This window comes from Cebus imitator, unplaced genomic scaffold, assembly GCF_001604975.1.
Source record: "Cebus imitator isolate Cc_AM_T3 unplaced genomic scaffold, Cebus_imitator-1.0 Scaffold39, whole genome shotgun sequence".
Classification (NCBI taxonomy): Eukaryota; Metazoa; Chordata; class Mammalia; order Primates; family Cebidae; genus Cebus; species Cebus imitator.
The window spans coordinates 8,019,281-8,042,385 of record NW_016107354.1 but is presented as its reverse complement, the minus strand read 5'-3'; the positions used below and the strand labels follow the sequence as shown (position 1 = coordinate 8,042,385).

Genomic DNA, 23,105 nt, shown 5'->3' with positions numbered 1-23,105 from the left:
AAAAAAAAAAAAAAATTAGCTGGGCTTGGTGGTGCATACCTGTGATCCCAGCTGCTCAGGAGGCTTAGGCAGGAGAATTGCCTGAACCCAGGAGGCGGAGGTTGCGGTGGGTGAGCCGAGATCGCGCCATTGCACTCCAGCCTGGGTAACATGAGGGAAACTCCGTTTCAAAAAAAAAAGAAATGAATTTATTAGAATAATTTCAGCCCTTTTAAAGTTGTAAGGGGTATTTGGTTAACATTTTATATGTTCACACCTATGGTTTTTGTAGATATTCAGGATGTGGCTGTCTGCAAGAATGAATTGTTCTGTTTGCACCTAAATGGAAAAGTCTCACATCTCTCCTTGATATCTGTGGAGCGCTGTGTGGAACGCCTGCTAAGAAGAGGGCTATGGAACCTGGCTGCTTGCACATGCTGTCTTTTTCAAAATTCTGTCATTGCCAGCAGAGTGAGTCAGAGCTTACCTAGATATCTTTACCATGAATTGGTAAAACTATCCTAGCTTGCAAGATTGTGTTAAAGAGTTGCTTGATTTTATTAGCCCTGTCTGTATGACCTACAGATAAAGCAATATGTGCCCATAGAAAGCATGATAGATACATCTAGGGGTGGATAGAGGGTAAGAGAGAGGGTACAATTTCTATTTAAAATAAATTTACATACAAATTTATTTGTTTCAGAACTTGTTTAAGCGGGATAACTGTGTATACTGTAAATCTTAATTAAATTCTTTTTTTTTTTTTCTTTGAGACAGAGTCTGACTCTGTCACTCAGGCTGGAGTGCTGTGGTGTGACCTTGGCTCACTGCAACCTTCACCTCCTGGGTTCAAGCGATTCTTGATTCTTGTGCCTTAGCCTCCCAAGTAGCTGGGACTACAGGTGCTCACCACCACGCCCAGCTGATTTCTTGTTGGTATTTTTAGCAGAGACAGAGTTTCGCCATGTTGGCCAAACTGGCCTTGAACTCCTGACCTCAAGTGATCCACCCACCTTGGCCTCTCAAAGTGCTGGGATTACAGGCATAAGCCACCATGCCCAGCCTTAAATTCTTAATTCCTAAGAAAATTATCATTAAATCTTTCAGTAGCTTGCTAAGCCTTTTTAAAGCACCATTGAAGTTTTATGTTCTATATAAGACCTCTTTCAATATATTAGCCATTTGAATATAGATTTACTTACAAATAGTAAGCTATTCTGTTGCAATATCCTTTTATTAGGCAAGAAAAACTTTGACTGTAGATAAATTAGAGCATTTGAAATCTCAGCTGGACCATGCCACCTACAGTGATCTAATTTCTCAACTGGAGGAATTGATCTTAAAATTTGAACCTTTGGATTCAGCTTGTAGCAGTAGAAGAAGCTCCATTTCATCACATGTAAGTATTCTCATCTTTAAAGGATTTTGTAGGGTAAGATTTTTCCACCTTCGGTTGTACCTATTTACCTCTATGCTCCCCAAATTTGTTGTTTAGATTTCCATTTAGATGTTTTGGTGGGAAGGGGTGAACTTTTATTCAGCTACTGGATAGCTCTGTGAAGCCTCCATTTAGGTTGTCTTGGAGCCACATTTTATTTTGTCATTGTTTATTATTTTCTGTTCCCTGATACACTCATGTAACTCCCAGCATAAGTTCTGTTGCTCTAATATGTGATTTCAGGTGCTTCATGCTAATTTGAATCTGAATGCAGCTCAGGATTATCTCATTTAATCCCCATTCTCACTGCCATGCTTTATGAAGACAAGCTAGAGAAGTATGGCAGCTGATGCCACTAGCACATGGAGTGACCCAGCTGCCAGGCGCCTAAGCCTTGCTCACCAGTTTGTTCCAATAAGCCATAATGGTTGTTATTAACTTTTCACTTGAGTGTTGGTATTTCTCTGAAAAAGTTATATTAATGTTATAAAGGAAATTTTTAATTTATATTTTTGAAATTCTTTTAATTTTTAGGAAAGTTTCAGCATCTTGGACTCTGGTATTTATCGTGTCATTAGTAGTAGAAGAGGCAGTCAGTCAGATGAAGACTCTTGCTCTCTTCACAGCCAAACCCTCTCAGAAGATGAGAGATTTAAAGAATTCACCTCACAGCAAGAAGGGGACCTGCCAGATCAGTGCTGTGGCTCACATGCAAATGAAGGTGATGAATATGTCTGTTGTTGGTTGCTGATGTGATGCCATTATTTTCCACAAGTTCTTGTTACCAGGATTATCTTGTGCGCAGAATTTCTCTGAAGTATTAATATTTTTTAACATGTTGATAGAAATTTCCATCCAGATCTACAGATCTACTCACAACTAGAAGGGTTGGTTTATGTTTTGTATTTTTTCCCCTTACGCTTGGACTAACGTTAGTGCCTATTTTTGACCATACATCAAAATGCTGGAAAAGTTAAAGAAAGGTCATTAACCAAAAGAGTGGGAAGATTTTATCCTGACTAACCAAATTATTTTTCATCAGGAATGAAAAATTACTGCAGTTCTGGGGGTCATTGCCTTCCTTTTTCGATGTGCGAGTATTCCTGTGGCTGAACTATTGAGAAGAGAATAATAGAGACCCTAAACTTCCTTTTTTACTTATGGGGATTCAGGGTTAGTAGGCAAATGAAGGTACAGTGTTTTATGTGGACCATCCCATGCATTTTGTAAACCTGTGTTCCACTCATTTGTTTTTGGGTCAGTTATGATTTTGATACTGAATCCTTCATTTCTTTTGGTTTATTCATTTCAGAATTTTTTTTTAAGATTAAAACGACTCCCATGTGATTAGATTTTGTTTCTTTTTTTCCTAATTCCATTCATTAGACAATGTTTCTCACGCTCCAGTGATGTTTGAGACAGATAAGAATGAAACTTTTCTTCCCTTCGGTATTCCGTTACCATTTCGTTCCCCATCTCCTCTTGTGTCTCTTCAGGCTGTCAAAGAAAGGTAAACCAATTAGTCTTGTCATTTAATTCCATTTCTGATCTTACTTCAGTTGTCACATTAGGTAATTTGTTCTGAGAATGGAAAATGAAAAAAAAAGGAAGTCTCTTGTTTTCCGTATACCTTTCATATGAAGCTGTTAACTTCTCATTTACCTTGGGGAATCCAGCTTCCCTCTGTTTCAGTAGTATTTGAGTTAAAGATTTAGGTGCCTCCACCCTTGAGAGATCAAAAATTAAATGTCTGATGGGAATAGTTTCCACGTTATCTTTAGTCTTTAGTTGATCCTTTCTTTAGTCTTTAGTTGGTCAGTTTGGGTTTAGACTTGGAGTCTTTTCAGAATTCTTTCTAGCCACTCCATGGGACCAGTGTTGACATTTGAGTTTGAGAGGGAAGACTTTGTGCAGCTACTTAACTGCTTATCTGAGTCTTACTAGACTCAACTTCTTGTTAAGAGGGGTGTATTGTGACTAGGTAACAGCTAGCTGAGTTGTATGAAGCAATTCTTTGTTAATCTGTGACTAGATGGGGCTGATAATCACATGATTTACTTTGCCTAAGTTGACAGAAATATTACAGATACAGCTGGAGTTAAAGACCTTTTTTTTAGAACTGAAACACTGGTTTCTTAGGGCAGTTTAGTAAAGTGAATCATTATATTGTAAGTTTTATAATAGGGCCTTATGTGAAATGCTATTATTTGAACAGAGAAGTTGCTATAAACATTCTTTATTAAGTCCAAGTTGCCTTCCTAGGACTAATAGAAACACAGAAAACTGAAGAATGAAAATCTGGGTTTTACTGGATACAAATTGTGATCATCATGTGGTCATCAGTCCCATTCCGGTTACAGAATAACAAAAGAATTGCTTCATGCAACTCAGCTGTCAACTAGTCTTAATATACGCTTCTTAACAAGCAAAATTTGTATCCAGAAAACCTGAGTTTTCACTCTTGGCAGTAATGTTTTTATTCATGTTAGTTTTTTGGTATTTGACTTCTAGTGTTTCTAGCTTTGTGCGAAAAACTACTGAGAAGATTGGCACCCTTCACACAAGCCCTGATCTGAAAGTGAAACCAGAGCTCAGGGGTGATGAGCAATCATGTGAAGAGGCTGTGAGTTCAGATATCTGCCCAAAGGAGGAAGACATTGAGTAAGCCCTTACACATAAATCTCTGTAAATTCTAGGGAATACAGCTGTCAGTTCTAACAAATCCATAGACCAAGGTTGTGCAACCTGCAGCCTGTGGGCCTCATGTGACCCAGAATGGCTTTGAATGTGGCCCAACACAAATTTGTAAACTTTCTTAAAACATGAGTTTTTTTGTGATTTTTAAATTTATTTTACTTTTATTTTTAGCTCATCAGCTATTCTTAGTGTTAGTGTATTTTATATGTGGCCCAAGACACTTCTTCCTTTGTGGCCCAGGGAAGCCAAAAGATGGGACATCTATGCCATAACCTATGTCCTTTTGAAGAAGGCACATGTATGTCCCCATTAGTTGAAGATTGTTTGCATAGCTTATAAAAATTGTGAATTCCACAAGGTGTTGAAAAATTACATCAATCCTGAAGCAGCTCTGTTGAGCAGAGTTTTAATTTAGTACCTCTTCCATGCCCTGCACAACTCCCCTCCCTCCCCCACAATCTCTTCAAACTTCTGGGATCTCACAGGAGTATTAGATTAAGAGTAGGATGACCAAGGATGTAGGCCTTGTCCTGGCTCTGCTTATGACTAGTATGTGACTTTGGGAATGTCACTGATGCTCTCTGGCCTGTAAGATCCAGAATGTGCTCTTACTTTATGAGTCAGTAAAGAGAATATTGGATTGAGATAATGAAAAAGAAAAAAGGAATTCTTTAGGCAATGAAGAAACTGTTAATCAAACAGTTGGCATTGATGTCCTGTCAGGTACCTTCACATGATATGCTTGTGGCCTGGTAGTGTGGTAGAGTTGTAGCAGAGCCCTTGATTGGGCATAGCATGAAGTATCTTGTCTCTCTGGTTTCTGCCTTATAGTTGAGGGAATCTGGGCATTAAAGGCAAGCAAATTCAGTACTCATCCAGGAATTAAGAGAGAAACCCATGGGACTGGTGTATCTGGACAGTCAGATGAAATAAAAGATTTGTAATCCTCAGAATAACTTAGTGAATCCATATGTTTATAGAGAAAAAGTGCAGATTTTTTGACATGGCATTTAGTGCAGCCTTCACTCTAATCCTAGCTACCTTTCTAGCCACATCCTTCTAAGTGCTATAAATTCCACTCCTGTCAGAGAGCTAAGTGTTTGCCCTGATACCTCACTACTCTTCTTCATGGTATGTCTTCTATCTGGAGTATTCTCTCCCACCATTTTTTGTAGCACAAGTAATACCTCCTTAGGAATGTGTCCCTTTGCCTAGTCAGAAAAAATGATTTATTCTCTGCTTTCATATCACAGTGCTCTTTAAAGAGCTGCCCTTTGGTATTCAACTTATTCTTTTTTAAAAATGATACTTAATTGTTTGCATACCTTTCTTTCTAATTAGGGCTTAGTGAAGCTTATTACCTTAAGGCCAAGGACCGCCTTTTATATTCATCTATTTGTCCCATGTAACATGGGTATAATACTTGCCACTTAGTGAGCGTAAGAAATAGTTGTCTAAGAAAGCTCTGAGGCTGAGGCAGAGAGAATTGCTTGAACCCAGGAGGCAGGGATTTCAGTGAGCTGAGGTCACACCGCTGCACTCCAGCCTGGCGACAGAGCAAGACTCTGTCTCAAAAAAAAAAAAAAAAAAAAAAAAAAAAAAAAAAAAAAAAAAAAAAAAAAAAAAAAAAAAAAAAAAAAAAAAAAAAAAGCAAGCTCTGATCCTGTCTGACTCTTGTGAATGTTATTGTTATTTTTCACATTTTCTTAGGGAGGATGAAGAGGTAACTAGTCTACCTCCGGAAGAAGACAGGTTCCAGGAGCTTAAAGTAGCAACAGCACAAGCAATGTGAGTATAATGAGAAACTTTTTTAGTGACTTCTCAGGGCAGTTTAATAAATGAAGTGAATCATTATATTGTTAAGTTTTATATGGGCCTTATATGAAATAGTTGATTAGAGAAGTTGCTATAAATGTTCTTTCCTTTTAAGTCCAAGTTGCCTTCCTAGGAGTAATAGGAACATGGAAAACCCAGGCACTTGGAGTTTTTATCCTTGGCAGCAATAAGATTTTTTTCCTATTAATTTTTTGATATTTGACTTGCAGCATTCCTAGCTTTGTGCGTAAAACTACTGTGAAGATGGGCAGCTTTCACTCAGGCCCAGAATGGGAATGACTTTCTGAGACCATCAGTAGCGGTCTGGAGACAGTTTGGGATGGAGGTAGCCTCATTTGGAATTGAAATTGAAGAATTAGGCTGGGCGTAGTGGCTCATGCTTGTAATCCCAGCACTTTGGGAGGGCGAGTTGGGTGGATCGCTTGAGCTCAGAAGTTTGAGACCATCCAAGGCAACATGATAAAACCCCAGATACAAAAAATAGCTGGGTATAGTGGCATGTACCTGTATTCCCAGCTACTCAGGAGGCTGAGGCAGGAGGATCACTTGAGCCTGCAGTGAGCCGTGTTTGTGCCACTGCCCTCTAGCCTGGGTGACAAAAACAAGACCCTATCTCAAAAAAAAAAAAAAATTGAAGAATTAGTAAAACAATTCAAAGTTTGTGTTCTCTGTTTTATCATCTTGTTGAGATAATTTTTATTTAAAAACTTGAAATGTGGCTGGGCATGGTGGTTTAGGCCTGTAATCTCAGCACGTTGGGAGGCCGAGGCGGGTGATCACAAGGTCAAGAGATTGAGACCATCCTGGCCAACATGGTGAAACCCCGTCTCTACTGAAAAATACAGAAAAATTAGCTGGGCATAGTGGTGTAGTCCCAGCTGCTTGGGAGGCTGAGGCAGGAGAATCACTTGAACCCAGGAGGCAGGGATTTCAGTGAGCTGAGGTCACACCGCTGCACTCCAGCCTGGCGACAGAGCAAGACTCTGTCTCAAAAAAAAAAAAAAAAAAAAATTGAAAAGTAACATTTATTCCAGATGAGTATGTTATATTGGCTAGATTTATTTAGCATGAATTAATTTGTTTTAAGAAAAACACATGAAACATAAATTTCATACTTGTCTGTCTTGTATAGGACCAAGCTACAGGACCCTCTGGTTTTATTTGAACCTGAGTCTCTGAGAATGGTTTTACAGGAGTGGCTTTCACATTTAGAAGAAGCATTTGCCATGAAGGACTTTTCAGCAGTTTCAGATACTGACAACTCGTCCACGAAATCGAACCAGGATGTACTCTTGGTTAATGAATCAAAAAAAGGAATATTAGATGAACACAATGAAAAAGAAAAAAGGGACTCTTTAGGCAATGAAGAAACTGTTGATAAAATAGTATGTGAATGTGTAAGGAGTCCAAGGGAGCCTTTGGATGACCTGTTTCAAATATGTTCTCCATGCACCATTCCGAGTGGTCTTCAGAATGACCTGGCTGAATTGACAACATTGTGTTTGGAGTTGAATGTATTGAATTCTAAGATCAAAATCACCAGCGGACATGTGGACCACACTTTGCAACAGTACTCTCCTGAGATTCTGGCTTGCCAGTTCCTGAAGAAATACTTTTTTCTCCTGGACTTGAAGAGAGTGAAGGAGAGTATCAAGCTTAGTTACACTAATAGCCCTTCTGTTTGGGATACTTTTATTGAAGGATTGAAAGGTAATAATCAAATTGCCTTATCAAAGATAGAAATTTGTATTAAAAAGCAGTAGCAGTTTTGAGTTTTGGGTTAAAAAGATTTAAGTAGAACATTACATCTGTTCTGATCAACCTGCCATTCTGTTTTTCATTCATTTTAACTTTTAATAGTTCTTCAGACATTGGTTAAATTTACAACTGGATTATAAGAAATTATTTTATTTTATTTTATTTTATTTTATTTTATTTTGAGATAGAGTTTCACTCTGTTGCCCAGGCTGGAGTGCAGTGGTGCCGTCTTGGCTCACTGCAGCCTCCACTTGCTTTTGCCTCAGCCTCCCAAGTAGCTGGGACTATAGGAGCACGTCACCACACCCAGCTAATTTTTGTATTTTTAGTAGAGACAGGGTTTTGCCATGTTGGCCAGGCTGGTTTTGTAATCCACCTGCTTCGGTTTCCCAAAGTGTTGGGATTACAGGTGTGAGCCACTGCGCCTGGCCCTATTTTTTATTTTTAGAGACAGGGACTCACTTTGTGCCCAGGCTGGAATGCAGTGGCGTCATGGCTCACTGCAGCCTTGACCTCTTGGGTTCAAGCGATCCTCCTGCCTAAGTTTTCTGAGTAGTGGGATTATAGGCATGTCCCACTATACCTGGCTGATTTCTTCATTTTTTTGTAGAGATGGGGTCTTACTGTGTTGCCCAGGTTGATCTTGAAATCCTGACCTGAAAGCAATCTTTCCACCTTAGCGTCCCAAAATGCTGGGATTATAGGTATGAGCCACCATGCCTGGCCCTAGAAATTAGTTTTATTTCTCTCATAATGACATTCAGAAAATAGCAGAGCAGTGTTGGAGAAGTTGAGGTTAAAGTAAAATGTTCATAGATGCAGATGTGTTAAAAGAAGAAAATCCCTCTTGTAACTTACTAATACAGAAATAATATACTATATAGCGTACTTATTTTGTGCCAGATATCATGGTAAACACTTTTCAGCCTTGCCTCATTTCACCCTTAACAATAATTTTTGGAGTAGATGGTGTAATTTCATTTTATAGATAGGGAATCTGAGGCACAGAGAGATCTTACTGAGGTAGCTAAATGGCTATAATAAATATGTCATAGTAACACAGACATAAACAGAAGTGTATTTATTTTTATTTATTTATTTATTTTTTGAGATGGAGTCTTACTCTTGTTGCCCAGGCTGGAGTGCAGTGGCACAATCTCGGCTCACTGCAGCCTCCATCTCCCAGGTTCAAGTGATTCTCCTGCCTCAGCCTCCCCAGTAGCTGGGATTACAGATGGCCATCATCATGCCCAGCTGATTTTTGTATTAGTAGAGACAGGGTTTGCCATGTTGGCCAGACTGGTCTTGAACTCCTGATCTCAGGTGATCCACCCACCTCTTCCTCCCAAGTGCTGGGATTACAGGTGTGAGCCACCACATCCGGCAAGAAGTGTGTTGCCTGTGTAACAGTCCAGGACAAGTATTCCAGGTCAGTGGGTAGCTGTCTTCCAGGTGGTAATTCAGCATTCCAAGTTCCTTGCATTATTTTAAGCTCCAGCTTCCCTTAAAGGTTGTGCTTGTGTTTGGGTTGCTGTGTCCGGGAAAAGCATGTAGAACATGCTGTCTTACAGGCCTGGCCTGGTAGTTGCTTACGTCTCTTCTGTATACATTTCCATTGGTGAGAATTCTATCATATGGCCCCAACTAACTGCAAAGGAAACTGGGAAATGTAATCTGTCCAGGTGTCCAGGAGGAAAAGAATGACTGTAGGTGAAGAGCTTGCTTACATGTTTGCCTCAGAGACTTTGGTGCACAGCCAGCAGTATCTACTTTGGCTGAAGGTCACACTATGTGTCATCCTGACATATAATAGAAACCAGCTCTCATACCCTAAAAACTATGCATTGCCTTTTCTGCAGCCATAGTCCCGTGTTTTCGAAGTGAATTTTAATTCCACATTCTGCTTGAATAACAGATGCTGTATTTCTAATAATTGATTTAGACTTTAAGCAAACTTTTCATTCATTACCAAAAGTGAATAGAGATACATTTTTATGTCATCTTACTTAAAGATATTTTAGCTTTCTAGAAACATGGATCTATAGTTATAGATCTGCTTTAATTCAAATACAGCAGTTGAAAGCATAATAATTCTTTTTTCTGAGTTGAGGTAGATTGTCTTTTGTGTGAAATAAGAAGCAAGCTATTTCTCCTCAGGTAGGTGTGACATTATTACTCATTATAAATTTACCGTATCTATCTCTGTGATGCTACGTGGTCACAGAAGAGCAGAAAAGAGTCTCTATTAGACAGAGTGATGGATATTACTACCAGTGCTGGCTAGAAGAAGCATGGTGGACCATTTGAGTGATGTGGCTGCTTACTTGAATTTAGGTGGATATGTCTGATTTAGCTCCCTCACAGTCATAAGGCTTCCCCAAACCTCTCAATGGCTTCCTTCTCTGAATTCCTTTAAAGGACTTACTGCCTGACACAGTCAAATGGGAAACAATGAGGTTGGGGGAAAAATGACTTTTTTAAAAAAGCATGTATCAGAAATTGAATGTTGGCTCTTAGAATCTGGTGAGTAGGCCTCACCCTTCTAATGTTATAATTATGGGAAGCAGCTTTTGGAACTGTTATTTGGGATTTGTCTTCAGAGCCGGTTGAAAACTACTTGCCCAGCCTAGGCATTGTAGCAAGACCCTGTCTCTACGTCTCTACACACAAAAAAAACACACCAGCTTATGCAATGTAGCAAGACCCTGTCTACACACACACACACACACACACACACACACACACACACACACACAGTCAGGAGTTCAAGGCTGCAGTGATCACCACCATACTCCAACCTGGGTGACAGAATGAGACCCTGTTTCTAAAAAACTAAAACAGAAAACTGCTTGGAAAAAAGTAGGTTTTTTTTTTTTTTTTTACTTTAGATTCATACTTAAAAACAACAACAACAACAAATGGGGTGGGTGGGGAGTTGGGGAGAGTTAACATGGGGAGAAATGCCAGATATAGGTGATGGGGAGGAAGGCAGCAAACCACATTGCCATGTATGTACCTATGCAACAATCCTGCATGTTCTTCACGTGTATCCCACAACCTAAAATGTAATAAAATATATTTAAAAAAAAAAATAGTTCTAGATCATCACTTACTTCATTCACCAAACTTGATTTTAAATGACATTTGACTGTTCCAAAAAGTCAAATCTTTCGTTCTTCAGAGAATGAATAGTTGTTATACAAATATCTTTAAAAACAGGTCCAATATTTTAAAATTAATTTCATTGAATTTAATTAATTTTAAAAGATGGAGTAAGAATACTAGTTCTAGAAAAAACTGAGCAACTTGGCATTGATAGTAGTGTATATTGCTTTGTGATGTGCGTGTATATGGATGGTTGCTATGTATAGCCCTAGATACTCATTATTTTAAGAGTAATAGTCACTGATATGTTAATTATATGTTCCTTTGTCTTATTTAAAACTTCCAACATGCTTTGCCTCCATTTGATTTTAAGATTCTTAAAAGTAGAGATGCAGCTCTTGTTCTTTTGTTTCTCCTACAATGCTTAACAAACTCTAGGCCTTTCACATAGTAGGTCCACACAGTAGGTATGTGACTAATGATTGCTGAATGAACATGTTCATGAATTGAATATTTCCACCCACGAGATAAAGGAAAATGATATGCTTTATATTTCAGAAATGGCAAGTTCCAATACTGTGTATATGGAGATGGAAGAAGGAGATCTCCCAACAAGACTAAAGTTACTAGATGCTGCAGTTCCTTTTGACAGTCCAGTGTTGATTGCTTATGCTACCAGGTAAGTTGTCCTATATGTTGTTTATATGGACTAAAGCACATGCATTTGTGTGTATTTTAGTCTCTAACGTTTTACTCATTTGCATATGAGGCAGCTTCTGTTACTATATTTATTTTCATTTGTAATAAGTAACTCAAATGTAACCAAGTTATATCATTTCACTGGAATTAGAGACCAAAGTGTTTTCTTTTTAAATGCAGGTTATATGAGAAGTTTGGGGAATCTGCCCTTCGATCCTTAATCAAGTTCTATCCATCCATTTTGCCATCGGATATCATACAACTTTGTCATCATCACCCTGCTGAGTTTTTGGCCTATTTAGACAGTCTGGTGAAATCAAGGCCTGAAGATCAGCGGTGAGAAGGAGAGCATGTTTGCAGACTCTTCTTTCTTTTGATAGGGCATTGTTTCTCTTTTATAAGCAGGTGTCACATTTTTACTGTTAATTACCAAGGGCACCTACTATGGAAGAGGAGGATTTGGGCAGCCTTGTAACATTCTGCCACATGTCACACCACACATCACAGATGTGCATGTACCCACTTCTTTCCCTCCCTCTCAGGGATTCTCAGATCAGTGCAAAATTAAACCCTTGATTCAGGGCCTGGACTAAGAAGATAAGCTTCTTATTGTCTTTGCAGTCAGTGGATTCACTGCCACCTTTTTATTGCCATAGATATCAGTTCCAGCTCTTCTCTTTTTTAGGCTGATGTCTGATTTTCTGTCTCCCCATGCTTGTAACACTTGTGATCTGTGCCCCTGGCTTATTAGACTTGCAGCTTCCTCCTTTTGATTGGTTCATATTTGCCACAGTGTTGCCCAAGCTGGATGCAGTAGCTATTCACGGATGTTATCATAGCATACTGCAGCCTCAAACTTATGGTCTTAGTGATCTTCCTACCTTGGCCACACTGGTTTTTATTTGTTTCTCTCTCTCTCTTTCTCTTTCTGTCTCCCTCTCTCTCTCTCTTTCTCTCTCTCTTTTTTCTTTTTTGGTCCTTTGACATTTTTCTTGTTATCTTGGAGCGTAATCTCCAGTATTTCTAGAAACTTCTTTTAGCAGAAGAGTTTTCAAGTTATTTAATCTACTGTATTCATCTTTTAATCAGGTTTTCTTCACACTCCCCACATTTTATGTTTCCTTTCTTAGTGTGAAGATTGGTGACTTTTTCCCCCAACTTTCTCTTAGGTCATGTTTTCTTGAGTCCCTTCTGCAACCAGAGTCTTTAAGGTTGGATTGGCTGCTTTTGGCAGTGTCCTTTGATGCTCCACCAATCACCAGCATAATGGATGATGAAGGTTATCCCAGGTACAGAAGAAGTCCTCTTTCTTTCTTTCTTTCTTTTTTTTTTTTTTATTTTGAGACAGGATCTCACTCTGTCACCTAGGCTGGAATGTAGTGGTAAAATCATGGCTTCCTGCAGACTTGACCTCCTAGGCTCACTCACCTTAGCTTTCCACCTTAGCTTCCTGAGTAGCTGGGAATACAGGAGCACACCATCTTGCATGGCTCATTTTTTGTACAGTTGGAATTTCACCCTGTGGCCCAGGCTGATCTCAGTCTCCTGGGCTCAAGCTATCTACCTGCCTTGGCCTCCCAAAGTGCTGGGATTACAGGCATGAGCCACTGCACCTGGCTAGGAGTCTTCCTCCTAAGGATTAAGCTTCAGTGTTCCTTTGGAATGGAACTGGTTTATCCACATATGGCATTCTGGACTCACTTTAGGAATAGCTATGGAAGAGACTGACCCAAGTCATGGTAGTAATGAGATTAAGTGTATTTCTTAGTGGCTCTGAAATATTTTTGGGTCACCCTATAAGAATCTGATGATTCCTTTTAGAAAAATGCACAGTCATGCAAAATTGTGCACAACTGACCCCTTGCAGGTTTTTCATGGACCCACATTAAGAGACCTTGATGATTAAGCCTGCAAGAGGATTAAACTGGGTGGTGGTGGTGGGGTGGGGGTGATTAGGGAGATAAGTATGTGTGTGTTTTCTTCCTAAAAATTTGTCAAGGAATTTCTGGACATAACCTAATTTAGGACTTTAAAAAAAATAAAATAAAATTCAAAAGAAGTACACACTGCTACTTGTGTCAGAACTATTCCTTTCTTTTTCCCCCAGGAGAAGCTCCTTAAAAGACCCCCAAATGCCTTTCTTATATTTATAGCAAAAAGTCTGGAAGGATATGCAGTGGTTTATCTGTGAGTGATGGAATTATAGAATTAAAAGAAAAAAAAAGAATTTATTTCTTTTGCTTTTGATTACCTAAAGTCTCTAATCTTTAAAAATAAAGAGGTTATGGGCCGGGCGCGGTGGCTCAAGCCTGTAATCCCAGCACTTTGGGAGGCCGAGGCGGGTGGATCACGAGGTCAAGAGATCGAGACCATCCTGGTCAACATGGTGAAACCCCGTCTCTACTAAAAATACAAAAAGTCAGCTGGGCATGGTGGCGCGTGCCTGTAATCCCAGCTACTCAGGAGGCTGAGGCAGGAGAATTGCCTGAACCCAGGAGACGGAGGTTGTGGTGAGCCGAGATCGTGCTGTTGCACTCCAGCCTGGGCAACAAGAGCGAAACTCCGTCTCAAAAAAAAAAAAAAAAAAAAAAGAAGTGTTTTAATAGATTGTAATTAAATTCTGTTCTTACCTATTAGGTGATTAATAAGCATTTTCTACAGTTTATTTCCTATCTAATTTACTGATACTTTTTCATTTCATAGGCCTCATTCACACTTGCTTTCTTGGGGTTACAGTCAGCTGATCCTTCATCTAATTAAACTTCCTGCAGAGTTTATAACCAAAGAGAAAATGATTGACATCTGCAGGTCTTATGGGTAAGTGAGAATTTTCTTAGAAACTGAAGTTAAGATTAGAAACACTTCAGTTAACAACCTTATAGTTAAGGGTCTTAATTGATATACATTATTATTTGGGGATTCTTTTTGCTGTGTAAAAGTACCTTTTTGTTTTAAGTGATAGTAAATTAAACATCTTTTTTTCTTTTTTTTTTTTTTTTTTTTTTTTTTTTTTTTTTGGTGTGTGTAGCCCTTCCTAATTCCTCTCCACTCCCTCTGCTTTAGTTGCCAGCCCCAGTTCTCAGGCATGTAGATAGTATTTAATTAAGCATCAGATTATGTGATACCAATTATAATTGATACAGGCCTTTATAATTAATACAGTAAGAGAGAGATCAGAATGGGCTCAATAGAATCACTGGTGAAGAACTCAGAGAGGAGGTGAGATTTTGGAGATAAAACCTAAAACCTGGGTAGGATTTGTATTTATAAAGGAGCTAGGAGAGGGTGAGTTAGGTGAGAGAAACAGAGCAAGAGCATGGAAAACTGACATTGCTTATTACCCACATCACACTTCAGTCATTTATTGCCTGGTGATATTGTCTTACAGTTCCACCTGGATTATAATCTTTTGGAGATATAGGGACTTGTGTCCTTCTTTTCCCTCATAGTGTCTATATCTAATTTGTATAGTGGTAGGCACTTGATACGTATTTGTTCATTGATAATGAGACTGAGACTGGCCAGGTGGTGGGTGACAAGATCGTGCAGGACCTTGAAAGCTGGCAGAATAATTTAGTTGTCAGTAGAGACCTTTTTAGACTTTTGGTGCAAAAATTGCATAAGGAAAGTGGAGCTTTCTAGAGATCATTTCTGATGTCATACATGAGAAGGCTGGAGACAGAAGGCCAGCTAGGAAGCTGTTGTAGTAATTCAGACATGAGTGGATTGGTATTAGTAGGGCAGCAAAAGGAGCACATCTAGTGGGCATTTCAAAGGAAAATGCAGTGGGGTATGCTGATACTGGATATAGCAAATGAAGGAGGGGGAAGAGTCAAGGAGGACTTCAAAGTTTGCATATTTGGAGAAATATGCTAGGTTTGTGTTGCATTTTAAAGTTTATAAAGTGAATAAAGCTTAAATGCCTTATAAATGGAGCTTGGCCTCAAATGTCAGCATTTGTTGCTTTTTTTTTTTTCCTTAAATTCTCTAGATCAGCCAGGTGCGGTGGCTCATGCCTGTAATCCCAGCACTTTGGGAGCCTGAGGCGGGCGGATCACCTGATCACTTGAGGTCAGGGGTTTGAGACCAGCCTGAACAATATGGTGACACCCCAGTCTTAAAAATAAATAAATAAATAAATAAATATATATATTTTAAGTTAAAAAAAAAAAAAGAAAAATAAATTCTCTGGATCAGGGTCGCCTAACAACTTTCTGTGATAGTGGAGATATTCTACTGAACTGTCCAATGGTGGCCACTAGCCACATGTAGCCATTAAGTACTTGAAATGTGAATATGTTAACTGAAAACCTGACACTCAGATGTTATTTACCTTTTTTTTTTTTTTTTTTTTTTTTTGAGACGGAGTTTCGTTCTTGTTACCCAGGCTGGAGTGCAATGGCGCGATCTCGGCTCACCGCAGCCTCTGCCTCCTGGGTTCAACCAATTCTCCTGCCTCAGCCTCCCTGAGTAGCTGGGACTACAGGTGCTCGCCACCATGCCCAGCTAATTTTTGTATTTTTAGTAGAGATGGGGTTTCACCTGGTTGACCAGGATGGTCTCGATCTCTTGACCTTGTGATCCACCCGCCGCGGCCTCCCAAAGTGCTAGGATTATAGGCGTGAGCCACCGTGCCCGGCTGTTATTTACTTTTAATGAATTTAAATTGAAATAGCCACGTGTGGCTGTGTCTACTGTATTGGACAGCACAGCTCTAGATAAATTCACTGCCTTTTGTTCCTTTCTTCAACTTTGGTCTCTTAAAAGTTTCTGGCCTGGATATCTAACTCTCTGTTTGGAGCTGGAGAGAAGAAGAGAGGCTTTCACCAATATTGTGTATCTGAATGATATGAGCCTGATGGAAGGGGACAATGGTATGTCAATCCTAACTGGTTACTTTTGGTTGTAATGTTTTAGAAGTTACTCCAGACTTCTCAGCAAAGAAATTTGCTGAACCTTTTAATGATCATGTTTAATATATAATTCTACTTAGTTATCACATTTGTAGAGTTTTTTTTTTTTTCTCTGTAGCCCTTGATATGTTATGAAATCATAATTAAGAATAAACTACAGGCAACTTTTCTATTTCATAAGTGCCTACTATATGTTAGGCACTATACCATGTGCTTTCCATATGTTATTTTCAATGAGATAACAAACTCTGGGAATAGTTACTATTCCACTTTCCAGATAACTGAGGTACAGAAAGGTCAGTTAATTGGCCCAAAGTCACACAGCTACTAAAGATAAATACTGGAGCTGGGGTTCAGACCAAGGTCTTCCTTCAAAGTTTGTGCTCAGGCTCTTTTTACTGCTTCATGTTGCCTTTTTTTAAAAAAAAAAAATCCCATTAAAGATGATTCTGGTCAGTTGTGGTGGCTCAGGCCTGTAATTCCAGCACTTTGGGAGGCTGAGGTGGGTGGATCACCTGAGGTCAGGAGTTTGAGACCAGCCTGGCCAACATGATGAAACCCTGTCTCTACTAAAAATACAAAAATTAGCTGGGCATGGAGGCGCCTGCCTGTAATCCCAGCTACTGGAGAGGCTGAGGCAGGAGGATTGCTTGAACCTGGGAGGTGGAGGTTGTAGTGAGCTGAGATTGCACCAGTGCACTCCAGCCTAGGTGACAGGACAAAACTTGGTCTCAAAAAAAAAAAAAAAAAGAAAAATTTGTTGGATTCATCAAGTTCTTTCCTGTGTCACGTTGTCTTCTATGCTTCCTTTATCAGAAATGCAGGCCTCTTTATTTCTGACAGCCTCCTACTCCAGGTTTTCACATTATATGGGCCCCATGCACATGCCCTCTAAGCTTGTCTCATCTTTTAGCTTTCTGTTCAATGTCACTTCCTCATAGAGCCCTTCTCAGATCTTCCAGGCAGTCAGCCATTCTCTCTAATGCTTCCTTGTTCATTTTCTTCATAGTGCTTAGCATAGTTTATAAGTATATACTGACATGTTCAAGTTTTGTCTCCTATAATAGACTGTAAGCTCCACAAGAGTACAGGGATTGTGTCTCTTTTGTTCATCATTACATATCCAGTGCCTAGCATAGGCTATGACATGAGCAATTACTGAGTGGTTGAAAGAATTCTGAAGCTGCCTGGGTGCGGTAATTCATGCCTATAATCCCAGCACTTTGGGAGGCTGAGATGGGAGGATTGCTTGAGCTCAGGAGTTCAACACCAGCCTGAACAACATAGTGAGACCCTGTCTCTCTTTAAAAAAAAAAAATTGAAGTTAATTTTGTGGCTTCTCTTTATCATGAAGAATTTATACAACAGATTTTCAGAAAATAAATTGTATTAGGATGATGCAATTCTGTTCTTAGATATTTTTATGTTTTGGCATTAAACATTTTCAGTTTTGACTATCTCCTGTATCCAGTCAGCGTGCTAAGAGTGGTCAAAACCAACGTAATTTCCCTGTGTGTGTTTAGGTTGGATCCCAGAGACTATGGAGGAATGGAAGCTTCTCCTTCATCTCATACAGAGCAAGAGCACGAAGCCAGGCCCACAGGAGCCACTAAATGGGAGCCTCAGTGATGGGCCTTCCCCCATCAGTGTGGAGAACGTGGCACTTCTGTTAGCTAAGTCCATGGGCCCAGATCGGGCTTGGTCACTGCTACAGGAATGTGGTCTGGCCCTTGAGTTGTCAGAGAAGTTTACCAGAACCTGTGATATCCTGAGGATTGCTGAGAAAAGGCAGAGGTAATACCAGTTTGTCCTGCGCTCTGCATGGTGTTTGGAGAAGGTAGAACGCCACAGACTTTCAGAGGTAGATGTGGAGATCACCTAGTTCCGACCCGTCACTAACATGAGGGGACTGATATTGATCTGGTAATTCAGGGAAGAGGCTAAAGTAATATTGCATTCACAGTTCTGACCAGGATGCTGTTCAGATTAACCTGAATCATCTGGTGTATCCTTGATTCTTTAAAAATATTACTGGTACCTGGTTGGGTGTAGTGGCTCACGTCTGTAATCCCAGCAATTTGGGAGGCTGAGGTGGGTGGATCACCCAAGGTCAGGAGTTCAAGACCAGCCTGACCAATATGGTGAAACCCCGTCTCTACTAAAAAAAAATACAAAAAAATTGCCAGGTGTGGTGGTAAACACCTGTAAATCTCAGCTACTTGGGAGACTGAGGCAGGAGAATCGCTTGAACCTGGCAGGCAGGGGTTGCAGTGAGCTGAGATCGTGCCATTGTACTCCAGCCTGGGCAACAGGAGTGAAACTTTGTCTGAAAAAAAAAATATTACTGGTACCAGATACCTAATGCCTCAGTCTTTTTTTTTTTTTTTAATTGTGGTATAATACACATAAAATTTATTATCTTAACAATTTTAAAATGTTAGCTCAGTGGTATTAACTGTATTCACATGGTTTTGCATTCAGTCTCTAGAACTTTTTCATTTTGCAAAACTGAAACTCCACACCAATTAAACAACATTTATTTCCTCTACCTAGCCCCTAGCAACCACAATTCTGCTTTCTGTTTTTATTAATTTGACTATTCTAAATACCTCAGCTCAGTGGAATTAATACATTTGTCCTTTTATGACTGGCCTATTTCAATGAGCATAGCATCCTCAAGGTTTATTCATGTTGTAGTATGTGTCAGGATTTCCTTCCTTCTTAAGGCTGAATAATATTCCATTGTATATATATGCCACCTTTTGTTTATTCATCTGTTGACGGACGCTTGAGTTGCTTCTACTTCCTGGCTGTTGTGAATAATGCCGCTGTGAATATGAGTATATAAATATGTCTTCCAGACACTGTTTTCAGTTATTTTGGGTATATACCTCAAAGCGGAATTCTTGAATCATATGGTAATTCTATTTTTAATTTTTGAGGAACCACCATACTGTCTTGTAGAGACTGCACCATTTTATTTTCCTGCCAGCAGTGCACAAAGCTTCCAGTTTTTCCATGTCCTAGCCCCACACTTGTCATTTTCTGTTGTTTTTTGTTACATAGTAGCTCTCCCAATGGGTGTCAGGTACTCTCTCATTGTGGTTTTGATTTGCATTTTTCTAGTGATTAGAGAGATGTTGAGCATCTTTTCATATGCTTATACCTATTCAAGTCCTTTACCCATTTTGAATCGGGTTGGGTGTTTTTGTTGTAGATGTTGCTGAAAGAGTTCTCTGATATTCTGGATATTAACCCCTTATCAGATATATGATTTGCAAATATTTTCTTCCATTCTGTAGGTTGCTTTTTCACTGTGTGGATTTGTGTCTTTTGATGCACAGAATCAGTCAACTTTTTGAATCCTCCAAGACTCTGTAGGTTTTTAAGTTTTCTGTGAAGAATGAACAGTGACAACTAAATTTGCTTGTTTCTTTTCTTTGGGATTTCAGGGCCTTGATACAAAACATGCTTGAAAAATGTGATCGGTTTCTCTGGTCCCAGCAGGCCTAGTGGGAGAAGATTCAGCAGGATGTCATGACATTTTGAGAAAAACTAAATCATGCTCCTGGACCTTCTGAATGCTTTTGTTATTGAAAGAAAGACGCCACACCCAAATCCTGCCACCTTATTGGGGCTACTTTTGTCAGTATCTGTACCCTTGGCATTGGCATCTGTGACGCTTTATCCGTGATCTCAGCATTCCTTAACCAAAGTTTTACTCCGCATTTCTTAACCAAAGTTGGATTTTGAAAACAGTCAGTCCTTGTTTGCTGGAATTAGAATGTGAACATCCTAGTATTATTCTGAACTACAGTATTAATTGCTTGTTGCTAGTGGATTAGGGAGACTCTTTTCTTACTGTGGCTTCCATGTGGGCAGCAGAAGCTTTTCATCCTGGCCACATGAAGACAGATAATATTATTGACTGGAGTTGAATTTTTTTGTATCTTATCTGGTACAGTCTGGAAATTACTGAAATTCCAAATTACCTTGTATAATGGAATTAACACACCAAATAAGTAGAACACTGAAGATTTGAATTAGATATTTAAGTAAAATGGGACCAGGTGCAGTGGCTGAGGCATTTAATCCCAACTCTTTGGAAGATCAAGATGGAAGGATCATGTGAGGCCTGGAGCTCAAGACAAACCTGAGCAACATAGTGAGAGTTCACCTGTACCAAAAATTTAAAAATTAGCTAGGTATAGTGGTGTGTACCATTAGTCCCAGCTACTCAAGAGGCTGAGTTGGGAGGTACTTGAGGCGAGGAGGTCCAGGCTGCAGTGTGTTTGTGCCACTGCACTCCAGCCTGGGTGACAGAGCCCTTGTCTCAAAAATAAATAAATGTTTTCATATCTAAATTAAGCTAATTTAAAATATTTTTCCCTGTATTTATTTAATATTTTCTAATCTGAACCTATATACAACTGACTAATTGATTCTTAGAAATGTGTTATCTTTAATCTTTCCTAAACAGAGTAGCCCACAAGAGTCATGCATTTTTTAAAATTATTTTTAAGAAGCCATAACAAAGCTGTGTACTAATAAGGACTGCAGCAAGCATTTGTATTATTTAAATTATATAAGTAGATTGTCATTTGTCAGGCTCCTGTACATTAACATAGCATGTTATATTAATAATAAATGTAAAGTATGACTAAAATTTTCATTTGAACAGAATGTAGACAGGAGGTTTATTTGGAGCATTTTGCAGAAAGGTGTGGAGTAAGTAAAGTGTTGGATGCACTGAACAATTCAAATCTTTTCATTTGTAACACAACTAGAGAACATGAACACATCACTGTTATACTTACACATGACACCTAGATATGATCAACCTTATGGGTTAAAGAGATTGTCAGGGAAAGGAGGCTTCACAAAGCTGCCTAGAATTCTGGGAAGTATGGAAAACCTTCCCACTGGGATAATTTGCCTTTTGGCTGTATTGGATTATGTTGAAATGTGAGTCTATACCGAGATAAGGATGAGAGCCCCTGCCCTACGTCAGCACAGTGATGCAAGAAGGCCTATAGGAAATCCCTTGACAAGCAGACAGCACGAACTGGCACAATTGTGCAATCATTTCCTGACAGACTTTCACAAGGCACAGCAATTCTCGTTCGATAAAGGGTACAGAGAGAAATTTCTAGTATAACAAAAATAAATCATGTCCGTTGAATTTATTTTCTAAGGCAAACAAAAATCACCTTCATGACTTTTTGGGCTAGATGAAAAAAAAGTCCCCCTCAGTTAAGCATTTAAACTTACACAGTCTATTTGGGTATTAGGCAGTGTTTCAAAATAGAACTTGTGTCTTTCTTTCACTTGCCTGAAAGTTCTAGGTAGATTGTGATGCATGGTTGCCTCACTTTCGCTTTTGTTTCCAGCTCTGACCACTGTTTTACAAGCATAGTGGCTGAGAGCTTGTGTTCTGAGGCCGACTGCCTAGGTTTGAATATCTGCTCTCTCTTTTGCTTAGTGACCTTGGGAAGTTCCTTTGTTTCTCTAAGTTTTAGTCTTGTCATCTGTAAAATTGGGATGATAGTAACTGATTCAGGGTAGTTCTTGAATTAGGTGAGATAATGAATGGCACAAAGAGTGAGGTGTTAGAGCTACCCATTAGTGAGAATTAAAGGAGATTGAAATGTAGGGCACAGTGCCTGTGACATAGTGTATAGGTAATAATGTTAGCTGTTGTGAGAAGGATTTGGGATGTCATTGTTTCACCTAGTAGTTATCAGACCCATCGATACCGGGTTTACATGAGCTAGAGAGAGTGGGAAGGCGAAAATTGAAATTAATAATTTCCTGGTCTGTGTTAAATTTGTGACTGCCCTGGTCAAGGCTCAAAACCTTGTAGTAGTCATCCTTGCCTCTTCCTCCTCCTCTACCTTCACTTCTAATTACTAGGTACATTCTCTCAATTCTGCTTTACTGGTGTTTTCCATGAGTCATTTTTTTCCCATAATCTCTGGCCACCAGCCCACATTCTCATTACTTCTTGCCTAGACCATTGCAGCAGTCTTAAGTGACCTTCCTCTCTTCACCTCTAACCACTGATATCCCATCACTGCCACCAGTTCATCTCAGCACAATAAATGTAAACAATTTTAGATATCACCCAGTCAAGTGATTCACAAACCTGGCTACACATCAGAATCACGACAGGAGCTTGTTATAAAAATACAATTGCTGGCCGGGTGCAGTGGCTCATGCCTGTAATCACAGCACTTTGGGAGGCTGAGGTGGGCAGATTACCTGAGGTCAGGAGTTAGAGACCAGCCTGGCCAAAATGGTGAAACACCATCTCTACAAAAAATACAAAATTAGCTCGGCGTGGTGACATGCCTGTGATCCCAGCTACTAGGGAGGCTGAGGCAGGAGGATCACTTGAACCCAGGAGGTTGCAGTGAGCTGAGATCGCACCACTGCACTCCAGCCTGGGCGACAACACATAGAGACTGTCAAAAAAAAAAAACATGGGCCGGGCGCGGTGGCTCAAGCCTGTAATCCCAGCACTTTGGGAGGCCGAGGCGGGTGGATCACGAGGTCAAGAGATCGAGACCAACCTGGTCAACATGGTGAAACCCCGTCTCTACTAAAAATACAAAAAATTAGCTGGGCATGGTGGCGCGTGCCTGTAATCCCAGCTACTCAGGAGGCTGAGGCAGGAGAAT

At 39.6% G+C, this 23,105-nt stretch overlaps 1 protein-coding gene across 5 annotated transcripts in view; it reads left to right on the top strand.

The window, feature by feature from the left end:
* Positions 1-20,608, top strand: part of HPS5 (HPS5 biogenesis of lysosomal organelles complex 2 subunit 2) — a 43,157-nt gene extending 22,549 nt beyond the window's left edge. For all 5 annotated transcript variants that reach the window (XM_017525853.2, XM_017525855.2, XM_017525852.2 and 2 more), the window contains 14 exons: positions 272-450; positions 1,220-1,378; positions 1,952-2,138; positions 2,804-2,927; positions 3,929-4,078; positions 5,825-5,902; positions 7,083-7,660; positions 11,372-11,492; positions 11,693-11,848; positions 12,682-12,801; positions 14,216-14,329; positions 16,280-16,386; positions 17,949-18,219; positions 19,878-20,608. In XM_017525853.2, the coding sequence (XP_017381342.1) occupies positions 272-450; positions 1,220-1,378; positions 1,952-2,138; positions 2,804-2,927; positions 3,929-4,078; positions 5,825-5,902; positions 7,083-7,660; positions 11,372-11,492; positions 11,693-11,848; positions 12,682-12,801; positions 14,216-14,329; positions 16,280-16,386; positions 17,949-18,219; positions 19,878-19,938 (2,405 nt within the window). In that variant the 3' untranslated portion in view covers positions 19,939-20,608. The remainder of the gene's footprint in view (positions 1-271; positions 451-1,219; positions 1,379-1,951; positions 2,139-2,803; positions 2,928-3,928; positions 4,079-5,824; positions 5,903-7,082; positions 7,661-11,371; positions 11,493-11,692; positions 11,849-12,681; positions 12,802-14,215; positions 14,330-16,279; positions 16,387-17,948; positions 18,220-19,877) is intronic.
* The last annotated feature ends 2,497 nt before the right edge of the window (positions 20,609-23,105 follow it).